Raw genomic sequence first — 21,349 nt, 5'->3', positions numbered from 1 at the left:
GGGTGGCAGCAGCACGCACCAGGGCCAGAGCAGGCTGCCTGCCCTGTCCCCGGCCCCGCACCATTCCCAGAAGCACTGCAGCCCCTGGGGGAGAGTAGGCGGAGGTCCCTGCATGCGCTGACCTTGCTGCGCCTCCAGATACCTCCCCCGAAGCACCCATTGGTCGCGGTTCCCCATTCCCGGCCAATGGGAGCTGCGGGGGGCAGTGCCTGGAGGCCAGGGCAATGCATGGAGCCCTCTGCCCCCCAACCCGGGAGCCACAGGGACTTGGTGCCAGTGGCACCACGGGCTGGATCCAGTCCACGGGCTGTAGTTTGCCTACCCCTGATATAGAGTGACTACAGAAGGAATTCAGATATAAAACACCATAAACTCTCCTCTACCCTTTCTCCAGATGCTATCACTTGCAAGCTTTACTAAAAGCTTAAAATAAATGTTACTTTTTTAATGTTACGGCATTTAGTTGCAAAAAAAAAAGGAAAGAAAAAAAGAAAAAAAAAGAAAAGTAAAAACAGCTGCTGACCTACTTGTCCTTATAGGGTTGCCAATTTTTTTTGGATGTATTCCTGGAGGTTTCATCACATGACATAATCTTTAATTAAAGATTAATCTTTAATTCCTGGAGACTCCAGGACATATCAAGGAGGGTTGGCAACCCTGTGTCCTTCTTTCCAAAGAATACCTGATAGTTTACAAATATTGATTTTGACGTTTACTTAAAAATTTCTTTTGTGTATACTGTGGTGGTTCTACACTGCTGACCCAGGCAGAACTCCAGTTGAATAGGACTTTTGGCTAGGGGAAGACTGCAGGAACAGTTTCTGACATATTGGCTATCCATGACATCTTTCCCAATTAACTTTGTGCTGCATGAGGCTTAAAGGCTTCTGTCTAGCAGGGGCTCTGAGCACTTCCGTAGAAACTCTGAAGTGGATCTAATCTGAGTCTGTTGCTAATAAGTGGCTATTATAAATGTATATTTTACACACTCACACCCACACACAGTCCCTCACTGTGTTAAAACAATATTATTAATAAAGCACTCAGCAATTAGGAAATGACCCTGGCCAGTTCTAGCCTCTTCTCCCAGTCCCAGCCACCTCACCCAAACAGTCCCTGTCTCTCCTTCCTCCCGTATTGTCTTATGGTTAACTTGTGTCCCCCTGTTTGTTTCATCCATCTCTTGTCTTATACTTGTACTTTAAGTTCCTTGGGGCAGGGATAATCTTTTTGTTATGTGTCTGTACAATGCCTAGTACAGTGGGATTCTGATCTATGATAGGTTCCTAGGTGCTACTGTAATAAATAAAACAACAACAGAAAAAAGGGAAAAAAAAGAAACATTTTCAGTGGGTTTTCTCATTTTGTGTAATTCAGATGCCTACCTCTCACCTGTTTTATGCCCCATTAAGGTTGCTGTTTGGTAGGCTCACACATACTCTATGCTTCAGGAGTGACCAGATTGTGGCTCTTTTACCGTTAAAGTGTGGCTCACAGAGCCCCCCACAACTCCCCTCATTCTCCACCTACCAGACTGGGGGAGGGGAGCTCGGGACCTCTGCCTTGCAATGGGGTGGAGGAGTAGGGGCTTCCACCCAGCAGGGAAGGGGGTTTGGTGGCTTCAGCACGGTGACATGTACATGCTGGAGCTCGGGGATTCAGGAGTGGGGCTGAAGCCCCGAGACCCACCAGGCCCCTTCCATGTGGATGAAGCCCCGAGCCCTGGCAGGCATGCATGGCTCTCGAACTTTTGAAGATTGCTGTATGTGGCTTGGCAGATCAGTAAGTTTGGCCACCTCAGTATAGTTTGTCCTTATATGACCACATTTTAAAAAGTAGAGAGAAAGAACATGCTAATAAATTCTCCTGCAATGCAGAAAAAATAAAATAAATAATCCAAGCATATAGGTAATAGTTTCTTCTTAGAGCTGCAAAACTGTTGAGATCACTTTGCAATTCTTTTTTGACTGAAATGAAAATAGTATTAAACCTCAGCTGTCATTCTCAACTTCCCTTGAGAGATTCAAAACTAAATGCCGCTTAAGGCTTTCCTAGAACCAATAAAAGCCTTTAGTTTTAACCATCTTGCTTCAGAAACATAATCCCTTTGTTTCTTAAATTAGTTGAAAAGTAAATTAATGTAATATTTATTGTCCCTCTTTAAATGTCAATTCCCTTTTTAGAAAATCAAGGGTATTTCTGTAATTTCATGCATTTAATTGAAGTATGTACGCAAATGTCACAGTGATTGTAAATGATATTCAGTTTGGCCCAAAAGAGAGCCTTTTACTGAGCCATCCTTGCTTCCTGATTTGCCTCCAACTCCATTCCTTTGGGGGCTGTTACCATTACTTCATCTCCCAAGCATTGCCTCTATACTGACAACACTCAAAGGGCAAACAGCTATTTTACTAGTGACCATAACTCTTTGAACAGAATGTCAGGATTGATCCACATTTCTTCAGTGTTTTTAATATGGATTCTAGTTACTGGGCTGGGATTAGGGTTGTGGTTTCTTAGAAATCTTGTGCTGAATCTTGCATTTAATTATACAAGGGTGTATGCATATAGCATCAAAGGCCACTGCTTTGAAAGGAGTCTCCCACTTTTGTGCTAAGAGCACATTACATTCCCCGGACTGCAAATCTATATTGATAATCTAGTCAAAGAGCTACTAGAAAAAATAATCTCTTTCCAAAATGAAAACCACAGTTGGATTTCCTATATAAGTGGTATGACAAAATCAAAACTTTTTATCCAGAATTCCCCATCCCAAGAGAACACTGATGCTTAGTATAGAAATAGAACCTGGACATAGACTCATAGACTTTAAGGTCAGAAGGGACCATTATGATCATCTAGTCTGACCTCCTGCACAATGCAGGCCATACAATCTCACCCATCCACTTCTATAACAAACCCCTAACCTATGTCTGAGTTATTGAAGTCCTCAAATTGTGATTTGAAGACCTCAAGCTGCAGAGAATCCTCCAGAAAGTGACCTGTGCCCCATGCTGCAGAGGAAGGCGAAAAACCTCCAAGGCCTCTGCCAATCTGCCCTGGAGGAAAATTCCCTCCTGACCCCAAATATGGCGATCAGTTAAACCCTGAGCATGTGGGCAAGACTCACCAGCCAGCATCCAGGAAAGAATTCTCTGTAGTAACTCAGATCCCATCCCATCTAACATCCCATCCCAGACCCCTGGGCATACTTACCTGCTGATAATTTGGCAACTGATCTTTGATTAATTGCCAGAATTAGGCTATCCCATCATACCATCCCCTCCATAAACTTATCAAGCTTAGTCTTAAAGCCAGATATGTCTTTTGCCCCCACTACTCCCCTTGGAAGGCTGTTCCAGAACTTCACTCATCTGATGGTTAGAAACCTTTGTCTAAATTCAAGTCTAAACTTCCTAGTGTCCAGTTTATATCCATTTGTTCTTGTGTCCACATTGGTACTAAGCTTAAATAATTCTTCTCCCTCCCTAATATTAATCCCTCTGATATATTTATAAAGATCCATCATATCCCCCCTCAGCCTTCTTTTGGTTAGGCTAAACAAGCCAAGCTCTTTGAGTCTCCTTTCATAAGACAGGTTTTCCATTCCTTGGATCATCCTAGTAGCCCGTCTCTGAACCTGTTCCAGTTTGAATTCATCCTTCTTAAACATGGGAGACCAGAACTGCACACAGTATTCCAGATGAGGTCTCACCAGTGCCTTGTATAACGGTACTAACACCTCCTTATCTTTGCTGGAAATACCTCGCCTGATGCATCCTAAAACTGCATTCGCTTTTTTAACAGCCATATCACATTGGCGGCTCATAGTCATCCTGTGATCAACCAATACTCCGAGGTCCTTCTCCTCCTCTGTTACTTCCAACTGATGTGTCCCCAATTTATAACTAAAATTCTTAATCCCTAAATGCATGACCTTGCACTTTTCACTATTAAATTTCATTCTATTACTATTACTCCAGTTTACAAGGACATCCAGATCTTCCTGTATGATATCCCGGTCCTTCTCTGTGTTAGCAATACCTCCCAGCTTTGTGTCATCCACAAACTTTATTAGCATATTCCCGCTTTTTGTGCCAAGGTTAGTAATAAAAAGGTTAAATAAAATTGGCCCCAAAACTGATCCCTGAGGAACTCCACTAGTAACCTCCTTCCAGCCTGACAGTTCACCTTTCAGTACGACCCGTTGTAGTCTCCCCTTTAACCAGTTCCTTATCCACCTTTCAATTTTCATATTGATCCCCATCTTTTCCAATTTAACTAATAATTCCCAATGTGGAACCGTGTCAAATGCCTTACTGAAATCGAGGTAAATTAGATCCACTGTGTTTCCTTTGTCTAAAAAATCTGTTACCTTCTCAAAGAAGGAGATCAGGTTGGTTTGGCACGATCTACCTTTTGTAAAACCATGTTGTATTTTGTCCCAATTACCATTGACCTCAATGTCCTTAACTACTTTCTCCTTCAAAAATTTTCCAAGACCTTACATACTACAGATGTCAAACTAACAGGCCTATAGTTACTCGGATCACTTTTTTCCCCTTTCTTAAAAATAGGAACTATGTTAGCAATTCTCCAGTCGTACTGTACAACCCCTGAGTTTACCGATTCATTAAAAATTCTTGCTAATGGGCTTGCAATTTCATGTGCCAGCTCCTTTAATATTCTTGAATGAAGATTATCTGGGCCCTCCGATTTTGTCCCATTAAGCTGTTCGAGTTTGGCTTCTACACTGGATGTGGTAATATCTACCTCCATATCCTCATTCCCATTTGTCATCCTACCATTATCCCTAATCTCTTCATTAGCCTTATTAAAGACTGAGGCAAAGTATTTATTTAGATATTGGGCCATCCCTAGATTATCCTTAACCTCCATTCCATCCTCAGTGTTTAGCGGTCCCACTTCTTCTTTCTTTGTTTTCTTCTTATTTACATGGCTATAGAACCTTTTACTATTGGTCTTAATTCCCTTTGCAAGGTCCAACTCTACATGGCTTTTAGCCTTTCTCACTTCATCCCTACATGTTCTGACCTCAATAAGGTAGCTTTCCTTGCTAATCCTGCCCATCTTCCACTCCTTGTAGGCTTTCTGCTTTTTCTTAATCACCTCTCTGATATGCTTGCTCATCCAGCTTGGTCTACAACTCCTGCCTATGATTTTTTCCCCTTTCTTGGGATGCAGGCTACTGAAAGTTTCTGCAGCTTTGACTTGAAGTAATTCCAGGCCTCCTCTGCCTTTAGATCTACGAGTTCTTCAGTCCAATCCACTTCCCTAACTAATTTCCTTAATTCTTTAAAGTTAGCCCTTTTGAAATCAAAAACCCTAGTCTCAGATCTATTTTTGCTTATCCTTCCATCTAGTTTGAACTGAATTAGCTCATGATCACTCAAACCAAGGTTGTCCCCTACAACCATTTCTTTTATGAGGTCCTCACTACTCACCAAAACCAAATCTAAAATGTCATCCCCTCTTGTTGGTTCTTCAACTACTTGGTGAAGAAATCCATCAGCTATCATATCCAGAAAAATCTGAGCCCTATTATTATTACTAGCACTTGTCCTCCAGTCTATATCTGGAAAATTAAAGTCTCCCATTATCACACAATTCCCATTAGTATTTACTTCATTAAAAAGATTAAAGAGGTCTCTAGCCATATCCAAAGCAGATCCCGGCGGTCTGTAGTACACCCCAAGCACTATCTCAGGGGAGGCTCTAGTAGCTTTCTTTCTCAATGTGATTTTTGCCCAGACAGACTCTGTCTTATCCATTCCATCACTTCTTATTTCTTTATAGTTAACCTCATCATTGACATACAACGCTACTCCACCACCTTTGCCTTTATTTCTGTCTTTCCTAAACAGCACATAGCCTTCAATACCTGTACTCCAGTCATAACTACTATTCCACCATGTTTCTTTTATCCCTATAATATCCGGTTTCACTTCCTGCACCAGTAGCTCTAGTTCCTCCATTTTGTTACCTAGGCTCCTCGCATTAGTGTACAGACATCTTAATTTTTGCCGTTTGGCTTCACTGACATTCTTTACCCGGTTAGGCACAGACATTCTACCACCAGTATCACCTATTAGACTGGTATGTATACTACCCTTCCTCCTTATGTCCATTCTTCTGCACACGGCTGTATCCTCTCTTACTTTGTTTTCTTCCCTCTCAATGCTGAATTCCGGCATGGAGATTACCTGGACATCTCCCAACCATCTCCCCCCAATTCCTAGTTTAAAGCTCTCTTAATCAGTTGTGCCAGCCTCCATCCTAGAAGCCTATTTCCCTCCTTACTCAGGTGAAGTCCATCCCGAGAGAACAGTCCTCTGTCCATGAATGCTTCCCAGTGCCCATACATACCAAAGCCCTCCTTATAGCACCACTGCCTGAGCCATCTGTTGATTGCCATAATCTTGTCACACCTTTGTTGCCCTTCTCTAGGAACAGGCAAAATCCCACTGAAGATCACCTGAGCCTCGATTTTCTTAAGCATCTTCCCCAGTCTGGCATAGTCTCCCTTGATACGTTCCAGCGAGAATCTAGCCGTATCATTCGTTCCCACATGAAGGACAATCAACAGATTCTTTCCTGTTCCCGTTAGGATCCTTTTCAGCTTCAGGTCCACATCTCGTATCTTAGCACCCGGCAGACAGCACACCCTTCTGTTCTCCGGATCAGATCTAGTTACAGGCCTGTCTATTTTTCTCAGTAAGGAGTCCCCAATCACGTAGACCTGCCTTTTCCTGGTGACAGCGTGATTCTCCAGTCTATCCCCTGCTCCCACTGGCTGCAAGTCCTCTCGATTCCTATTCACCCTTGCAATCCTCCGCAACCCATCCCGTATCCTCCTGGATATTTGGTGTTGTCTCCATTGACTCTTCTCCTCTTCCTGTAGGACTAGCTGCTCTTCTCTTTTTCCTTGCCCTCTCACCTTCAGCGACCACCTGCTGTGCCCCTTCTTCATTTTCCAACTCTGCAAACCTGTTCCTGAGCTCTATTTCTCCTTCACTGGCCCGTCTTTTCCTCTGCCTGGTTCTCTTAGTCACATGCTTCCACCGACCACTTTCCTCACCCAGCAGTCTCCCCTCAGAGTTCTTTGGTCCTACTTCCATCTGCAAGTCTGAGATTATCCCTTCAGCCTCCTCATGTCTTTGCTCCATCATCTGCTCGAATCCCCTTCTAAACTCAACCAGAGTTTCCACCTGCATCTCCAGTCCTTGGATCTTTTCTTCCATCAGCTCTATCAGTCGGCACTTCATGCAGACGAAACTCTTTTCAGGTACCTCCTCCAGGATCATGTACATGCTGCAGCTTCCACATCCAGTCATCCTCATTGTGTCTTTCACTGCTGCCTCTGTATCGGTCATAGCCTGCTCCTCCAACAGAACTCTCACTGAAACTCCCCTGTTTACAGCTCTGTTTGCTGACTGCTGTGCCGCTGCAGCTGTCTAGGCCGCTGCCTGACTGGGACCCCTAAGCAGAGAAGCCCCGCCCCCTAAGCAGGGCTCAGCTTCTCTCCCAGCACACTGCCCCTACCAGCCTCCACACATACAAACTGCAAAATACAATACATAAAATACAAAAACCTTCTCCTCCAACAGAAGTCCCACTGAAACTCCCCTGTTTACAGCTCTGTTTGCTGGCTGATGAACCACTCCTGATCTGGGACTTGGTTGTTCAAAATAAACTGAAGCCCTGTTGATTCAGCCCATCTCTAAATAACAGAGGAACATCCCAGACAGTGGGAGGAACAGATAATTCATTACATATTTTAAGATCAGTACAATAGATGTGGGAAGGATTTGTAGTTACATTTGTGTCATATAAAGGCTTCTTAGATAACAGCAAAAATTCCTCTTGGAAATAGAGATGTGGTGAGGGCTCAGCATACTAGAATACTGCATTTTACCAGGTATGATATGAAGATGGAAATCAGAAAAGCTGATGCTTTCTGTGTCTTTAGTATTAGGCTGTAGATGTTTTTTTCCAAGTTGCCTTTGATAAAATCACAGGCTTTGTGTATTGTGTTATGAAATGGAATATAGGAGTGCACAAATGTACTCCATAGTCCAGGCATTCCGATTCTCTATTAAAGAAATGACCCATTCAGTCTTGGTGAATGATATGGGGACATCATCAGATAAAAACACATATAGTTTCCTAATCTAAGTTATTAATTTGTATTTAAAGATTACTAAATAGCCAATTCATATTTTAATTCAGTTTACTTTTGCAATTCTCTCAGTTTAGACAATGAAAATATATTTGTCAGCTTTAATTTATCATCAGTTTCTAGACAATTTCACTTTCAGGTTCTCAGATACTAATGCAATACTGAAATGTCTGAAGTTGCAAATAGTGTAAAGTAATAGGTCATGCTTGTTGTATGAAGAAAAAAATATATATCCATTGAATTTAAAAATAAAGTCAGGGAAAAATTTGAATTGGTCGTAGGCTTTATAAAAGTCTGCTTTTTACAAAAAACAGAATATAGGACTTCAATGAACTTCCTGGGTCACTGAGTTTCATTCCCTGCAGTCTCAAATAATCCCATCACAAATCCCATTTATAAATTTAATGAACTCCATCTGAAAACTGGTAAAATTTGTCCCCACAACTACTATTGGAAGGCTACTCCAGAACCTCACTCTTCCGATAATCAGAAGTCTTCTAATTTCCAGCCTAAATGTATTCATAGCCAGTTTACATCCATTTGTTCTTGTACTGATATTGCCATTTAGCTTAAATAGCTCTTATCCCTCCTTGGTATTTGCTCCTTTGTTTTGGACCAGGATTTCCCTGATAGCACACCTATAATAAAAGATAGGAGCAAGACTCTTTCCTTTTTAAAGATGACTGTTAACCATTCACTCAACTTAAAAACAAGCAAAACCAAACAAAATCCCATACCTAGATATTGAAAACTGAAGGGGGAGGGGATAGTATCACAAATATTAATAACATAAAAATAATACATATGGATAGCACAGTTGTATCATTGTTTGTAAAATGTGTCAACCATATAAATCAATTTTGTAGCAGGTAAATGCCTATGATAAATTAATGCATACGACGTATCTAATATCCTGTCATTAAAATTTTTAATTTCTTTACAGATTGCAGTATCAATTAATTTTGTGATATACAATAGGAATATATTCCAGGCTATATTTTGTACTGAAAAAAAAAGGTGCTCTAGGCTGGATTTTTTAAAGTGGTTAAGGCAGTTTATGAATCCAACTATAGCTGAATTCCAAACCATAGGAATCTAGGTAATTGTCTATGAAATAGTTAATAAAGGGAAGCAAGATTTTGTTTGATCCTGTCTCATTGTTTTCTATCAAGCATTTTCCAATGATAAAATATCCTATACAGCTTGAATCAGATCAGATTTTATCATCAAACAACCTGTTCATTGGACTGAATTTTGGAATTCTTCCTATGTAGTCATAGAAATTAATATTGGAGGCATTTAATATATATCCCTGAATATAGCTCCAATCAGTACTTGTGCCAACTGTGAGTCAGAAGTACAGTGTTCAAAACAACAATACTAATTGTGAGATCTTGCAGCCTATGCAGTACAGCAATGGGTGGAAAAAAAACTTTTACCTGGAAAATTTTGTTATTTCACCTCCCACCAGGAGAGTAATTTTGCCATAAATCTGGCTCCTGCTTCTATGTTTCTTGACTAGTATTCATTATGCCCATCTCTTGGTGACTTTCTCAGCTGCCTACTAGCTGATACTCAGAAGGGAACTGGCTACAACTCTGTCACCATCTGTAGCAGGTTTCAACTGAAGACAAATTTATTTAACAATTAATTGATTGTAGTTGAAATTTGCTCTAGTATTTGACAGGAGATGTAGTTAATTCTATCCTGAATAGCCACCAAGCCAGCCAGATGAGTAGTTGATGGCCTCAACTGGATTCAAAGTAGGAAGGTGGAAAAGATGGAAAAACAACGTGGTAGGGGTCTGAGTCCTTCCTTAAAATGATAGGAGGGGAGATATTAGGTCTAAACCTGAAAGACCTACCAAGTGTGGCTCTTATGTAAGTTATTGTGAGCCAGTGAAGTAATGGGGCTGGAGTCAAAGTGGAAATTTCAGCCTAGATGTAAAACTATTTGGCCTTTGTGCATAGTAAATTATATAACTATTGACCTAGATATAAATTAATCAAGTCTATGAGAGATTTTATTCACCAAATGTGACGTTGCTGAAGTTATGAGGCAACTATGTATGTTATTAACAAAGCTCACTCTTATAGCTTGTACAATGTATTGTCAATAAAAGGAGTTCTGAATGTGTGGAATATAAATTATATTTCTCCAACTCATGGTATTTCTACATTTATATTATATATATATGAAAATTCTGATAGTAATTCAAAACATACTATAGATTTTTAAACTACACAAACATATTTTTTAAATATTGCAAGATGAATTGTTATTTTTATGTGTTTGCTAACTTTTTAAAATTATAATTATATTGTTCTTGGTATATAGCTCCCTATTGCAGCTTAAACAATATCCCGAAGAATGGTGGAACTGTAAATAAAACAGCAGGTTCAACTGGAAGTAAAGTGCACTATTACTGCAAGCCTGGATATAGAATGATTGGCCATAGTAATGCAACTTGTAGACGTCACCAGAATGGCCTGTATCAATGGGATTCTCCTGCCCCGCTCTGCCATGGTAAGATATTGTATTGCTGTTATGTATGTTTCCATCATTTCTCTCTAAAAATGTTACAAAATAAGAACAGTGTGTTGCACAATCTTGCGGATACTTATCCATGAACGCAGTGGGCTTACTCATGTATATAAATTTACTTATGTGTAGGGTGACCAGATGTCCCATTTTTGAAGAGACAGTCCCCTATTTAAGCCCTCCTGCAGGTGTCCTGACTTCTTAAAAATGGACAAAGTATCCCATATTTTCTGTCTCCCCAACCCCATCGGTACTGGGGCTTAATTTATAAGTGTTACACCAGAGAAGAATTTGTTAAAGTAACATGTCAATCAAAATACTGTGTGTGTGTGTGTGTTTGTGTTTTATTTATGTATAAGAATTGCTATGGTATATATCACTGAAGTATCTGTGTTTTTATGTAGTGTGTTCACACACAGTATATATGAATAGATTCAGGAATCCTAAAGGATTTAAAAAAAAAAATTTTAAGAGGAAAAGCTTTACTGTAGAAACAGAGGAATATTTTTGAGGGGGAACATTTATGAGCAATTGAAGTTGCATCCTACTTTCTAGGCAGTAAATAGGCTTTTCAGCTTGCACTGATTATAGGCTCTTAGGAAGAAATATATCTTGCTGCAATATAAGAACAATGATGACAATTAAGGTTAAAGAACTATTCATTATTCACTCTCTGAATGCTCATAACCCAGCTGGAAGTGTTCATACATAAGTACAAAGTACATGTTGGTGGCACAGGCTGCAAGTTTCTTCTAATCATTGAGCTGAGAAATGTCTGGACCCATTCACTGAATTGGGCAATTTTCTTAGTCTGTTCTTAGTCATTTTAGCAAGCACGTGGGAAGCTGAGAACAGCTTCAGTGCACTTATGTGTTTAACGGCATTGACTACTCTCAGCTGTTAAATGACCAAATGTCATTTTAGTTAGCTCTCTTCATCAAAGCTTGCTCCAGAAAGTCACTGTGTATTTGCTGTTATGTTACTTTATTCAAGCCAATGAGTGCTGACATGTTTTGTTTGGACACTATTGGTCTAAAAGCTATTAGCATAATCAGACAAACAGTAGCAGCAGCAATACCACTTTCCACTATAGTATTATTTGTAGAGAGAGATGAGTAACAAATAGACAGATGGACTGTAACTGAAGTAGCACCAGAAGGTACTGCTATCAATAGCAATTACTGCAGCAGCAGTAGCTTAGCAACCTAAGGAATATACAGATCAGCAACAGTGCTCCTATATGACTGGGAGAAGAAAAGTAAGAGGGGACTAGGTGTGATGTTTAGGTGGAATGAAGATGGTGAAAGGGAAGTGAGAAGAGAGGAACAGATGCAGACACTGAGACCAGGGCACAGCAGGTGCAATATTCTGTGCAACGTGCTTGGGCTAGTATAACAAACAGATCTGTTTGGTGCAGCTTAAGCACTTTAAAGGTAAAATGGAATATTATACACCTTTTATTCTGTAGTATATCATGCAAATAATAGGGGGATGTTAGAATTCCTGGATTTTAAGTAGTCTTCTGCAATATTATCATCAAGCCAGAGTGCAAAGCATTGTCTGCTGACAGAGCTATTTTGCTGATAAAGTGAATGCAGCAGATTCATGTATTTATTGTTCAAGTTACAGAGGGCCAAATTCTGCTCTTTCAGTCCATAGAAAGAGTTCTGAATTTAGTAGGATTATACCCAGATTTCTACTGATTAAAGGAAGAACAAAGTTAGGCCTACATATAATATTTTTTTAAATTTGAACCCTGATGTTTTTACTTTTAGACAGTTAACCATGTGCTGGCTTAAATCAGAAATTGATATCTTACTCCCGGGGGGTGAGGGGGAGATAAAACAAACAAAAAGTTGCCAGGAAACTAGAATTAACCCAGTTGTATCCCAAAGTAAACCCTTCAGGAGCCATGCCAAGGTTTGTTCTACATTGACAGAAAATAACTGAAAGAGAGGGTTTGTGGGAGTGGGAGGAAAATGTTGCCAAATTCCTGCTACCAACAGAAAAAACAAACAAACAAACAAAAAACAACAGTAATTGCAATTGGGAATGGGGAGAGTTTGGTAGTTTTAAGGGGGTAGAAAAACAGGATGTGATTTCAACTTTCTACCTATTTAAAAATATAAGTGTAACCCTTCTGCCCATCTGAGTTGGCAGGAACAAGGGCTGGGTTCAGTATCTAAGGGTTCTGTTTCAATAACAAAATGCAAAACCAGCTCGAGCCCCCACCCAGTGACCTGGGACAATTACATACCACCCTGGGCGCCTCTAAGAGGCGATACTTCCCCTCTCACAAGCACGGAGCCTGAGTGTAGCAAAATCATTTTAATAACGGAGGGAAACAATGTGGCATTATATTGGGGAAACACCACAACAGGATTCATAACACAAACCATGAGCAAAAGACCCCCTCTCTCCCAAGTAAGTTTGGCAATATCCTTTTCCTCTCAGGGTCTTAAGTCCAGCAACTCAAAAAATCACCCAAAAGTCCAACAACCCAAAAGTCTCTGTGCCTGGTCAGTGCAGCCCCAGAGTTCAAAAGTTTATCTGCAGAGTTTTACCTCCCAGCCTGGAGGGAGCGGGTGGGCATTGCGGTGTTAAGGGGCATCTTACATGGTCCAAGGCCGACTACCCCGCCTCTCCATGGGGTTCTGCTGCAGCCTTCACCGTGAGCCAATCCACCAGCCATTCCACTCCACCAGGTGTCCCATGAGCTGCTCCAGCCATTCTATGAACTGCTCCGCTCCACCAGCTGTCCTGCAAGCCGCTCCAGTCATCCTGCAAACTGCTCTGCTCTGCCAGCTGCTCAGCAACATATCATCAGCCCCCTCCCAAGCACTCAGTGATTTCAGCTTGTAGTAGGGAAGCCCCAGTGCTGGTGCACCATTAGCCCAAAGTAAATTCAGCTCAACAGCCTGTAACTAGACTCCTAATGGAATTAAAATTAGCTCTGATATTCTACAGTAGAGAGAGGATGAGGTGCAATTGGTATTTCAGGCTCTCAAAAGGGGCCCATACCATCAGATACAAATACCCAGCCTCTCTCAATTCACTGGGTTTTGGAATGTCCCTTGTCTAGTGAGTGCTATTTAGTTGATGGTGAGTCCCTCTATCATAAAACAGTTTAATTGTCCTTGATTCACATAATCAGGGTAACAACACTTTATTCTTCTTGCCCCAATAACAGAGAAACTGGGGATCCCACAGCAGCCAAAGTGACCATTTTGGCTCATGCTAGGTGGGGTGGGTGTGCCTATGCAAACAAGATCAGCCCCCGAAGTTCTTTTCCACAACTCACCACAATTCAGCACCAGATGTCAGGGTAAGAACATAAGAACATAAGAAAGGCCGTACCGGGTCAGACCAAAGGTCCATCTAGCCCAGTATCTGTCTACCAACAGTGGCCAATGCCAGGTGCCCCAGAGGGAGTGAACCTAACAGGCAATGATCAAGTGATCTCTCTCCTGCCATCCATCTCCATCCTCTGACGAACAGAGGCTAGGGACACCATTCTTACCCATTCTGGCTAATAGCCATTTATGGACTTAGCCACCATGAATTTATCCAGTCCCCTTTTAAACATTGTTATAGTCCTAGCCTTCACTACCTCCTCAGGTAAGGAGTTCCACAAGTTGACTGTGCGCTGCGTGAAGAAGAACTTCCTTTTATTTGTTTTAAACCTGCTGCCTATTAAAGAGCTCATCCTGACTCTGCTTACATCAGCAAAGGCTCCCGAGCTGTCAAGTTCTTTTCAAATGGTGGGAAATTTAGTGTTAGGCTGTTTGTAAAATTCGCATTGACTTTATTTTTTAAGGAAGCAGGGGTTTTTTGTCACATTCTTTCAGTTCTACTTGCGTGTGCAATTTGGCTTATTCCAGATGGGAGCAAACACAATAAAAAACCACTAACCAAGAACATGAACCACATCTATCATTTCATATTGCCTAGTTTGTCTCATTGTAATCAAATTCCAAACACTATGTTGTATTTAATTTAAATGCATCAAATGTGACAGCTTTGAAATAATGAAAACAACTTTGTAGAGTTATGTTTATTGTACTGTAACAGTGCATTGTGAAATTAATCATGTACACTGAAGCAGGTAAATTATACCATTAATTAAATTGATTTTTTTTCTCATTTGTGTTCAGTAGGCTTCTGGTAAAGGCTGGCCTTTTATTCTTTTGGCAAATGTTGATTTTATAAAATTTAAATAAAAGTCCACGGTCCAAAGAAGAAGACATGCAGTGGCAAAATTCTTTATGTTAAAATGTTGCATTGCTTCCTACAATTGAGCAAGTAAATATGGGGCAGAGTTTTTCTTTTTCAACCCTAGTTTATCATCAAAGCTCATCCCATACTGTTTAATATTTATAAATATAACACTTAAACTTACATTTCATTTCTATGTTATATTTATCAAAGAGTGATATATCAGCGACTGGACCAGAGCAAGAAGGTGATTCTGTACATATGTGGGTTTGGTTTCCTATGTAATCCTTAATTAAAGGGGCTTAATGTAACTACTGTGCTATGTTTTATACTCCAAGTTGCTGTTTTAAAAAGACTAAATATTTCTAAAGAAATAAAACTTGAAGAAGAAATAAGAAATAACGTGTTGTTTTATTTTAAATGCCAGCATAGGGCAAGTGAAAAATCTTTCCCAGTTATCAAGTTAATCAAGCATCCAGGAGTTAGCCCCTGTGGAGTGTGACGCATGTTAAAACAAAGCCCCACAAAAAAAGTTCCTACTTCTACAGTTCTCTTTGCTGAAATCACTGGGAGTGATTAGTTGTCTGGGCAGTCTTTGATAACTGCAGAAGGGCTATATTGACTTGGGCATCACTGGTAAAGGCTTCTGACATAGGTATTTCCGGAAATTTACCTTATCTGAAAATCCTGTGTTAGGAGGTATTGTTAGATACCATATGCTGGGCTCACTATCTCATAATTCTTTCCTTTTGATAAAACATTTATATTTGTTTTTAGTATAAATAGGTTACAGTGCAGTGTTGTTATATTGGAGTTAAAACTCAGTTGAATCAATCAAGCTGAAATGTGCATACTATTCCCTTGGAAGTAGTGAACCTGGTAATTAGTGTGATTGTCCAGCAACAGAAGCTGGACACTACAAGGAGATGTTTTCAGAGTGGCTCAGAGTTTGGGGTGCACTTGTTGTTAACTTGCAAGGCAAAGTAGGGACTGGCAGAGCCCGAAGGCTCATGCTTGGGTGGCTGTAGGGCTGGCCGTGACACAAAGCTGACATCCAGCTACCACAAGAAAGGCTCCCTCATGCTGGATCTGGGGAAAGTCGGGGGGGGAGGGATAACAAGGTGACTCTCATTCCTGGGCATCCCAAGAAAGTGTCCCTGTCTCAAAGACCTTGGGTGAAATCCTGCCCCCTTGGAGTCAATGGGAATTTTGCCATTGAGTTCACTAGGGACAGGAATTCACCCCTTTTTCTGAGGTAGCAATCTTAAGGTATGTCTGTACTTCACGGCGTTGGTACAATTTCCAGCTTAAGGAAACATACCTAGCACCGACTGAGCTAGCACATTAAAAATAGAGCGTAGCTGCGGAAGTGCGAGCGATGGGAGAAATTAGCCGTACTGAGTACATACCCACCCAGGATGCTAGGTATATACTTGGGGAGGCTAGTCCCTCTTGCTGTTTGTTCTGCTGCAGCTGCACTCTATTTTTAGCATGCTAGCTTGATCAGAGTTAGCACAGGTATGTCTCCAGTTGGATATTACAGCTTCATCTTGAAGTGTAGACATACCCTAATTGGAATGATGGAAGTGTGGAAAGACTACAGAGAAAGTGGGAACATAGCATTAGCCGACTATTTGATATGTGAGGTTTCGCCTTCATTGATATTTTATTTGTCTTTAGCCTGGTAATTTTGGGTACTTGATGGATGATTCTGTGCCAATAAATGGTCTGTTATTCTGACCATTTGATATCATCTATGTTAACTGCAGAATTGACTGAATTGCACAAATGATAGATTAATTGAGAAGAAAGTTGGCCTACATTGGCTATACTTTATTTTATGTATCCATTTTAAAAATATTCCCAGATTAGTAAGAAAGTTGTAGATGTGGAGGAAATTGCACTAGTTATTGATGACGAATGTATTATTATGCATGTATGTTTTTTGGTATATAGGGGGTAAATATAACTTTCAAAAATACCTTAAGATACTAGATTTCCATCTTTTTCCCCCCTCAGCTGTGTCGTGTGGTATTCCAGAATCTCCAGGAAATGGTTCAGTTGTAGGTAATGAGTTCACTTTGGGCAGTAGAGTGATATATGAATGTAACGAGGGCTTCAAGCTAGAATCTAGTCAACAAGCAACAGCAGTGTGTCAAGAAGATGGATTATGGAGTAACAAAGGGAGGCCACCTGTCTGTAAACGTAAGTGTGCATATATTTTTTCAAACTTATTTCTTTTGTGTATGCTGAGAAAAGTTTTCAGTGGTGAAATTTAGATCCAATGTACAAGGATCACATATATTGGATATTGAGGAGTAAATTTTCATTCAGTATGTGATGAGTTAGAATGATACACAAATGCTATTAATGTTAAGAGTAGTGCAAAGCAGCCTTAAATCTATTTTAATGAGGTACACAGAGATTTCTTCAGCATAAGGGAATCTCCACCTGCTGTCAAGCTATCATACTCAGCTCTTCACCCTTCTCCTTGCCCTATCCCCAGCTGCAAAATGATCTTTTAGGGATCACTGTAGCTAGGCACAGTTTAGTGCAGCCCCAAGGCTGCTCGCACCTGTGCTACTGACCAAACTGCCCTCAAGCCAACACCAGGATCACAGGAATAGAAAGGTGGCATGAAGTTACCTTTATCCATTTCAAGTTGTGACAAAATCAGAGCTTTTGTGCAGCTGAGGCTCTAGCCCAGAAGTTGATAACAGAATTATTATACTACCTGTGTAAGTATGCACAAACTCGTATAAACAAAATTGATATGTTTTACAATGAGGTTCATACATCAAACATAAAATCAAGGTATCTTTTAAAGACATAGGACTTAAAGCTTACAAATAATGAACATACCTCATCCATGTGTTCCCCTAGTTGTTAATGATCTCTTCTCTACCTTCTCTATTTTCTGTTACAATTGCCTGTTGCAACTTGTTTTAATTGAAGTTGTACATTATTCAAGTCAAAGACTGTCTCTTTAAATGTTTCTACAATGCCCAATACAATGGTACCCAACTTCTGATTGGGATCTCTTGGTGCTACCTTGACTAATAGCAGTAAATTAAAATCTATGCAATTAATTAAGTTTGAGCTTTAGATGTCCTTTTCATGTGCAAAAATACTGGAAAAATATTAGAGCATAGACTTCAATTTTTAAAAATATTGTCCATCTTAGGTACTATACTTAATGTTACAAAATACTCAGTTGACAGTGAATTTAGATTCTAGAACCTGGGAATAGTATGTACCTGTTTTCTAGATTCTGAACATGAGAAGCACTTTTTTTTCAATTCTCCATAAATGTCGCTTATTTTTAATTGTAGGGTAAAGAAAATAGCAATGACAATGTGAATTTAGAAAGTAGTATGTTTTACTGTAAAAAGGTTTTGGAGTTTAGATTCATTGTCAGTATTGTGTCACACAGTCTATGCTATTGTACAACTGTGGGTTTCTTTAAATACTCTCTGAGTTTTAATCACTTTTAAATTGTATTTTAAGTTATCTAATAATTGTTTTGCTTAAGTGAGCTCTATGGAGGTAGAAAGTGACAAAAAAGCATTTTTTTCCATGATTCTCCTTTTTCAAGCTTTTGAGTTGAAAAAGGCTTCCGTTGACTATATGCATTAAATATACAAATTCACTCAGATGTCCACAGATATCTGTGAAAGTGCCTGAGGCTGAAATATTACAGCACAACTAATGTACCTTAAATGCTAATGATAGAAATGCGTCTGAGTAGCCTCTCTCATGAAATTGCCTTCAAATGTGTCAATTATAATAGTGTTTTATGTAATGTGGATAACGGGCAACAAACCAGTTCATTTCACATGAGCCACCAAACAGCATAAAAAAATAAAAAACTAGCTATGATTGCTACCAACGTAGGTCAGATTTGAACCAAAGACATAGAGGTGAAAAACCGTATTTAATATATTCCATTAGTTTGAGTCAACCAGTTTCCAAGAAGTATTACAGATGGGAAATTTATTGTAGCAGCATATACTGTGTTAAAATCTATGCATGAAGAGAATAAAGTACACCAGAAAAAGTTTGTCAAAACTTTAGAAAAGGTTAAAATGAATAAATTATATATTTTAGTGTGTTTGGGGAACACAGTTTAATGATGAGCTTTTTTATTTTCAGATGTCTGATCAGCAGCAGCCTTCTGTGTTCTTTAGTTCTAATAAAATTGATTTTTCCCAGACACTGCCTTGTAAGATAACTTCTGCACCTCTTCCTCTAAGGCCTGGTCTACACTACGAGATTATGTTGAATTTAGCAGCGTTAAATCGAATTAACCCTGCACCCGTCCACACAATGAAGCCCTTTACTTCGATATAAAGGGCCCTTAAAATCAATTTCTGTATTCCTCCCCGATGAGGGGAATAGCGCTGAAATCGAGATTGCCATTTTGAATTAGGGTTAGTGTGGCCACAATTCGACGGTATTGGCCTCCGGGAGTTATCCCACAGTGCACCATTGTGATAGCTCTGGACAACAATCTGAACTCGGCTGCACTGGCCAGGTAGACAGGAAAAGCCCCGTGAACTTTTAAATTTTATTTCCTGTTTGCCCAGCATGGAGCACTGATCCGCACAGGTGACCATGCAGTCCCAGAATCAAAAAAGAGCTCCAGCATGGACCGTATGGGAGACACTGAATCTGATCTCTGTATGGGGAGATGAATCTGTTCTATCAGAACTCCATTCCAAAAGATGAAATGCCAAAACATTTGAAAAAATTTCCAAGGCCATGATGGACAGAGGCCACAACAGGGACTCAACACAGTGCTGCGTGAAACTTAAGAAGCTTAGACAAGCGTACCAGAAAGCCAAAGAATGAAATGGACGTTCACGGAGGGAGGGGCGACTGACGACTGTAGCTATCCCACAGTTCCCGCACTCTCCAAAAACCATTTGAATTCTGGGCTGAGCTCCCAAAGCCTGAAGGGTCAAAAAGTTTGTCGCGGGTGGTTCAGGGTATGTCGTCAGCCCCTCCACCCCCCACCCCTCTGTGAAAGCAAAGGGAAAAAATCATTTCTCTCCTTTTTTCAATGTCACCGTATGTCTACTGGATGCTGCTGGCAGACGCAATGCTGCAGCGCTACACAGCAGCATCCCCTTGCCTTGCCTTGCCTTGCCTTGCAGACGGCAGACAGTAGAGTATGACTGATATCCGTCATCTCTCATCCTGTGGGTGCTCCTGGCTGGCCTCGGTGAGGTCGGTCGGGGCACCTGTGCAAAAATGGGAATGACTCCAGGTCATTCTCTTCTTTAAGTTTTGTCTAATGGAGATTCAGTCCTGCCTGAAATATCATGGCAGCTGGAGACTTCTGCCTCAGGCTGCTCTCCCAGTCAGCAGCACCACGCGGTCGCGCCTACCCCAGCCTACCCCTTGCACATTTGAAGGGCTCACAATCAGATACTTAGACCTCTACATTTTGCTGCAAATAAAAAAATTAAGCTGCCATTTAGAACTGTCCCCCAACATACATATCCTGGGCCATTTTGTAGTTTACCAGTGTCAAACAAAGGTCCACACACAAATGGAGATTCAGTCCTGCCTGTGCTTCTATCCTAGTGCTTATCACAGATTTCTATTTTCAGCTGTAGGCTGAGCATGTGCAGAATGGTGGTTCACTCTACTTCGCTGTAAGCCAACCGCCCTCCCCTCACCCCTTTGATCTCTGTTTGCAGAGGCAATAAAGTCAGTGTTGTTTCAAATTCATGCATTCTTTATTACTTCATCAACAAATGGGGGATAACTGCCACAGTAGCCCAGGAGGGGTGGGGGAGGAGGGAAGCAATGGGTGCGGTTGTTGCAGAATGGCATGCAGTTCATCATTTCTGTGGGATGTCTGGGGCTCTGACCCGGAGCGGCCATTTGCCTCTAGGCAGGACTGACTCTCCATTACACAAAACTTAAAGAAGAGAATGACTTGAGGAGTCATTCCCATTTTTGTCCAGACACCCCTGACTGATCTCACCGAGGCCGGCCAGGAGCACCCATGACAGCAGCAGACGGTACAGTATGACTGGTAACCATCTTTGCCAACTTGCAAAGGCAAGGGGATGCTGTTGTGTAGCACTGCAGTACCGCGTCTGTCAGCAGCATTCAGTAGACATATGGTCACAGTGAAAAAAGGCTGAACGGGCTCCATGGTTGCTGTATTATGGTGTTTGCCCAGGCAATCCAGGAAAAAGGGTGCAAAATGATTGTCTGCCATTGCTTTCACGGAGGGAGGATTGACTGATGATATTTACCCATAACCGCCCGCGATAAATTTTTGCCCCATCAAGCATTGGGATCTCAACCCAGAATTCCAATGGGCGGAGGAGACTGCGGGAACTATGGGACAGCTATGGGATAGCTACCCACAGTGCA

General features: G+C 40.9%; 1 protein-coding gene across 1 annotated transcript in view; it reads left to right on the top strand.

The window, feature by feature from the left end:
- CSMD1 (CUB and Sushi multiple domains 1) overlaps positions 1-21,349 on the top strand; it is a 1,651,174-nt gene that overhangs the window by 1,495,146 nt on the left and 134,679 nt on the right. Inside the window, exons 50-51 of the mRNA XM_045010124.1 lie at positions 10,538-10,726; positions 16,976-17,161. Coding sequence (XP_044866059.1) covers positions 10,538-10,726; positions 16,976-17,161 — 375 coding nt within the window. The remainder of the gene's footprint in view (positions 1-10,537; positions 10,727-16,975; positions 17,162-21,349) is intronic.

Source organism: Mauremys mutica, chromosome 3 (genome assembly GCF_020497125.1).
Source record: "Mauremys mutica isolate MM-2020 ecotype Southern chromosome 3, ASM2049712v1, whole genome shotgun sequence".
Lineage (NCBI taxonomy): Eukaryota > Metazoa > Chordata > Testudines > Geoemydidae > Mauremys > Mauremys mutica.
This window is presented reverse-complemented; position numbering and strand designations above follow the sequence as displayed.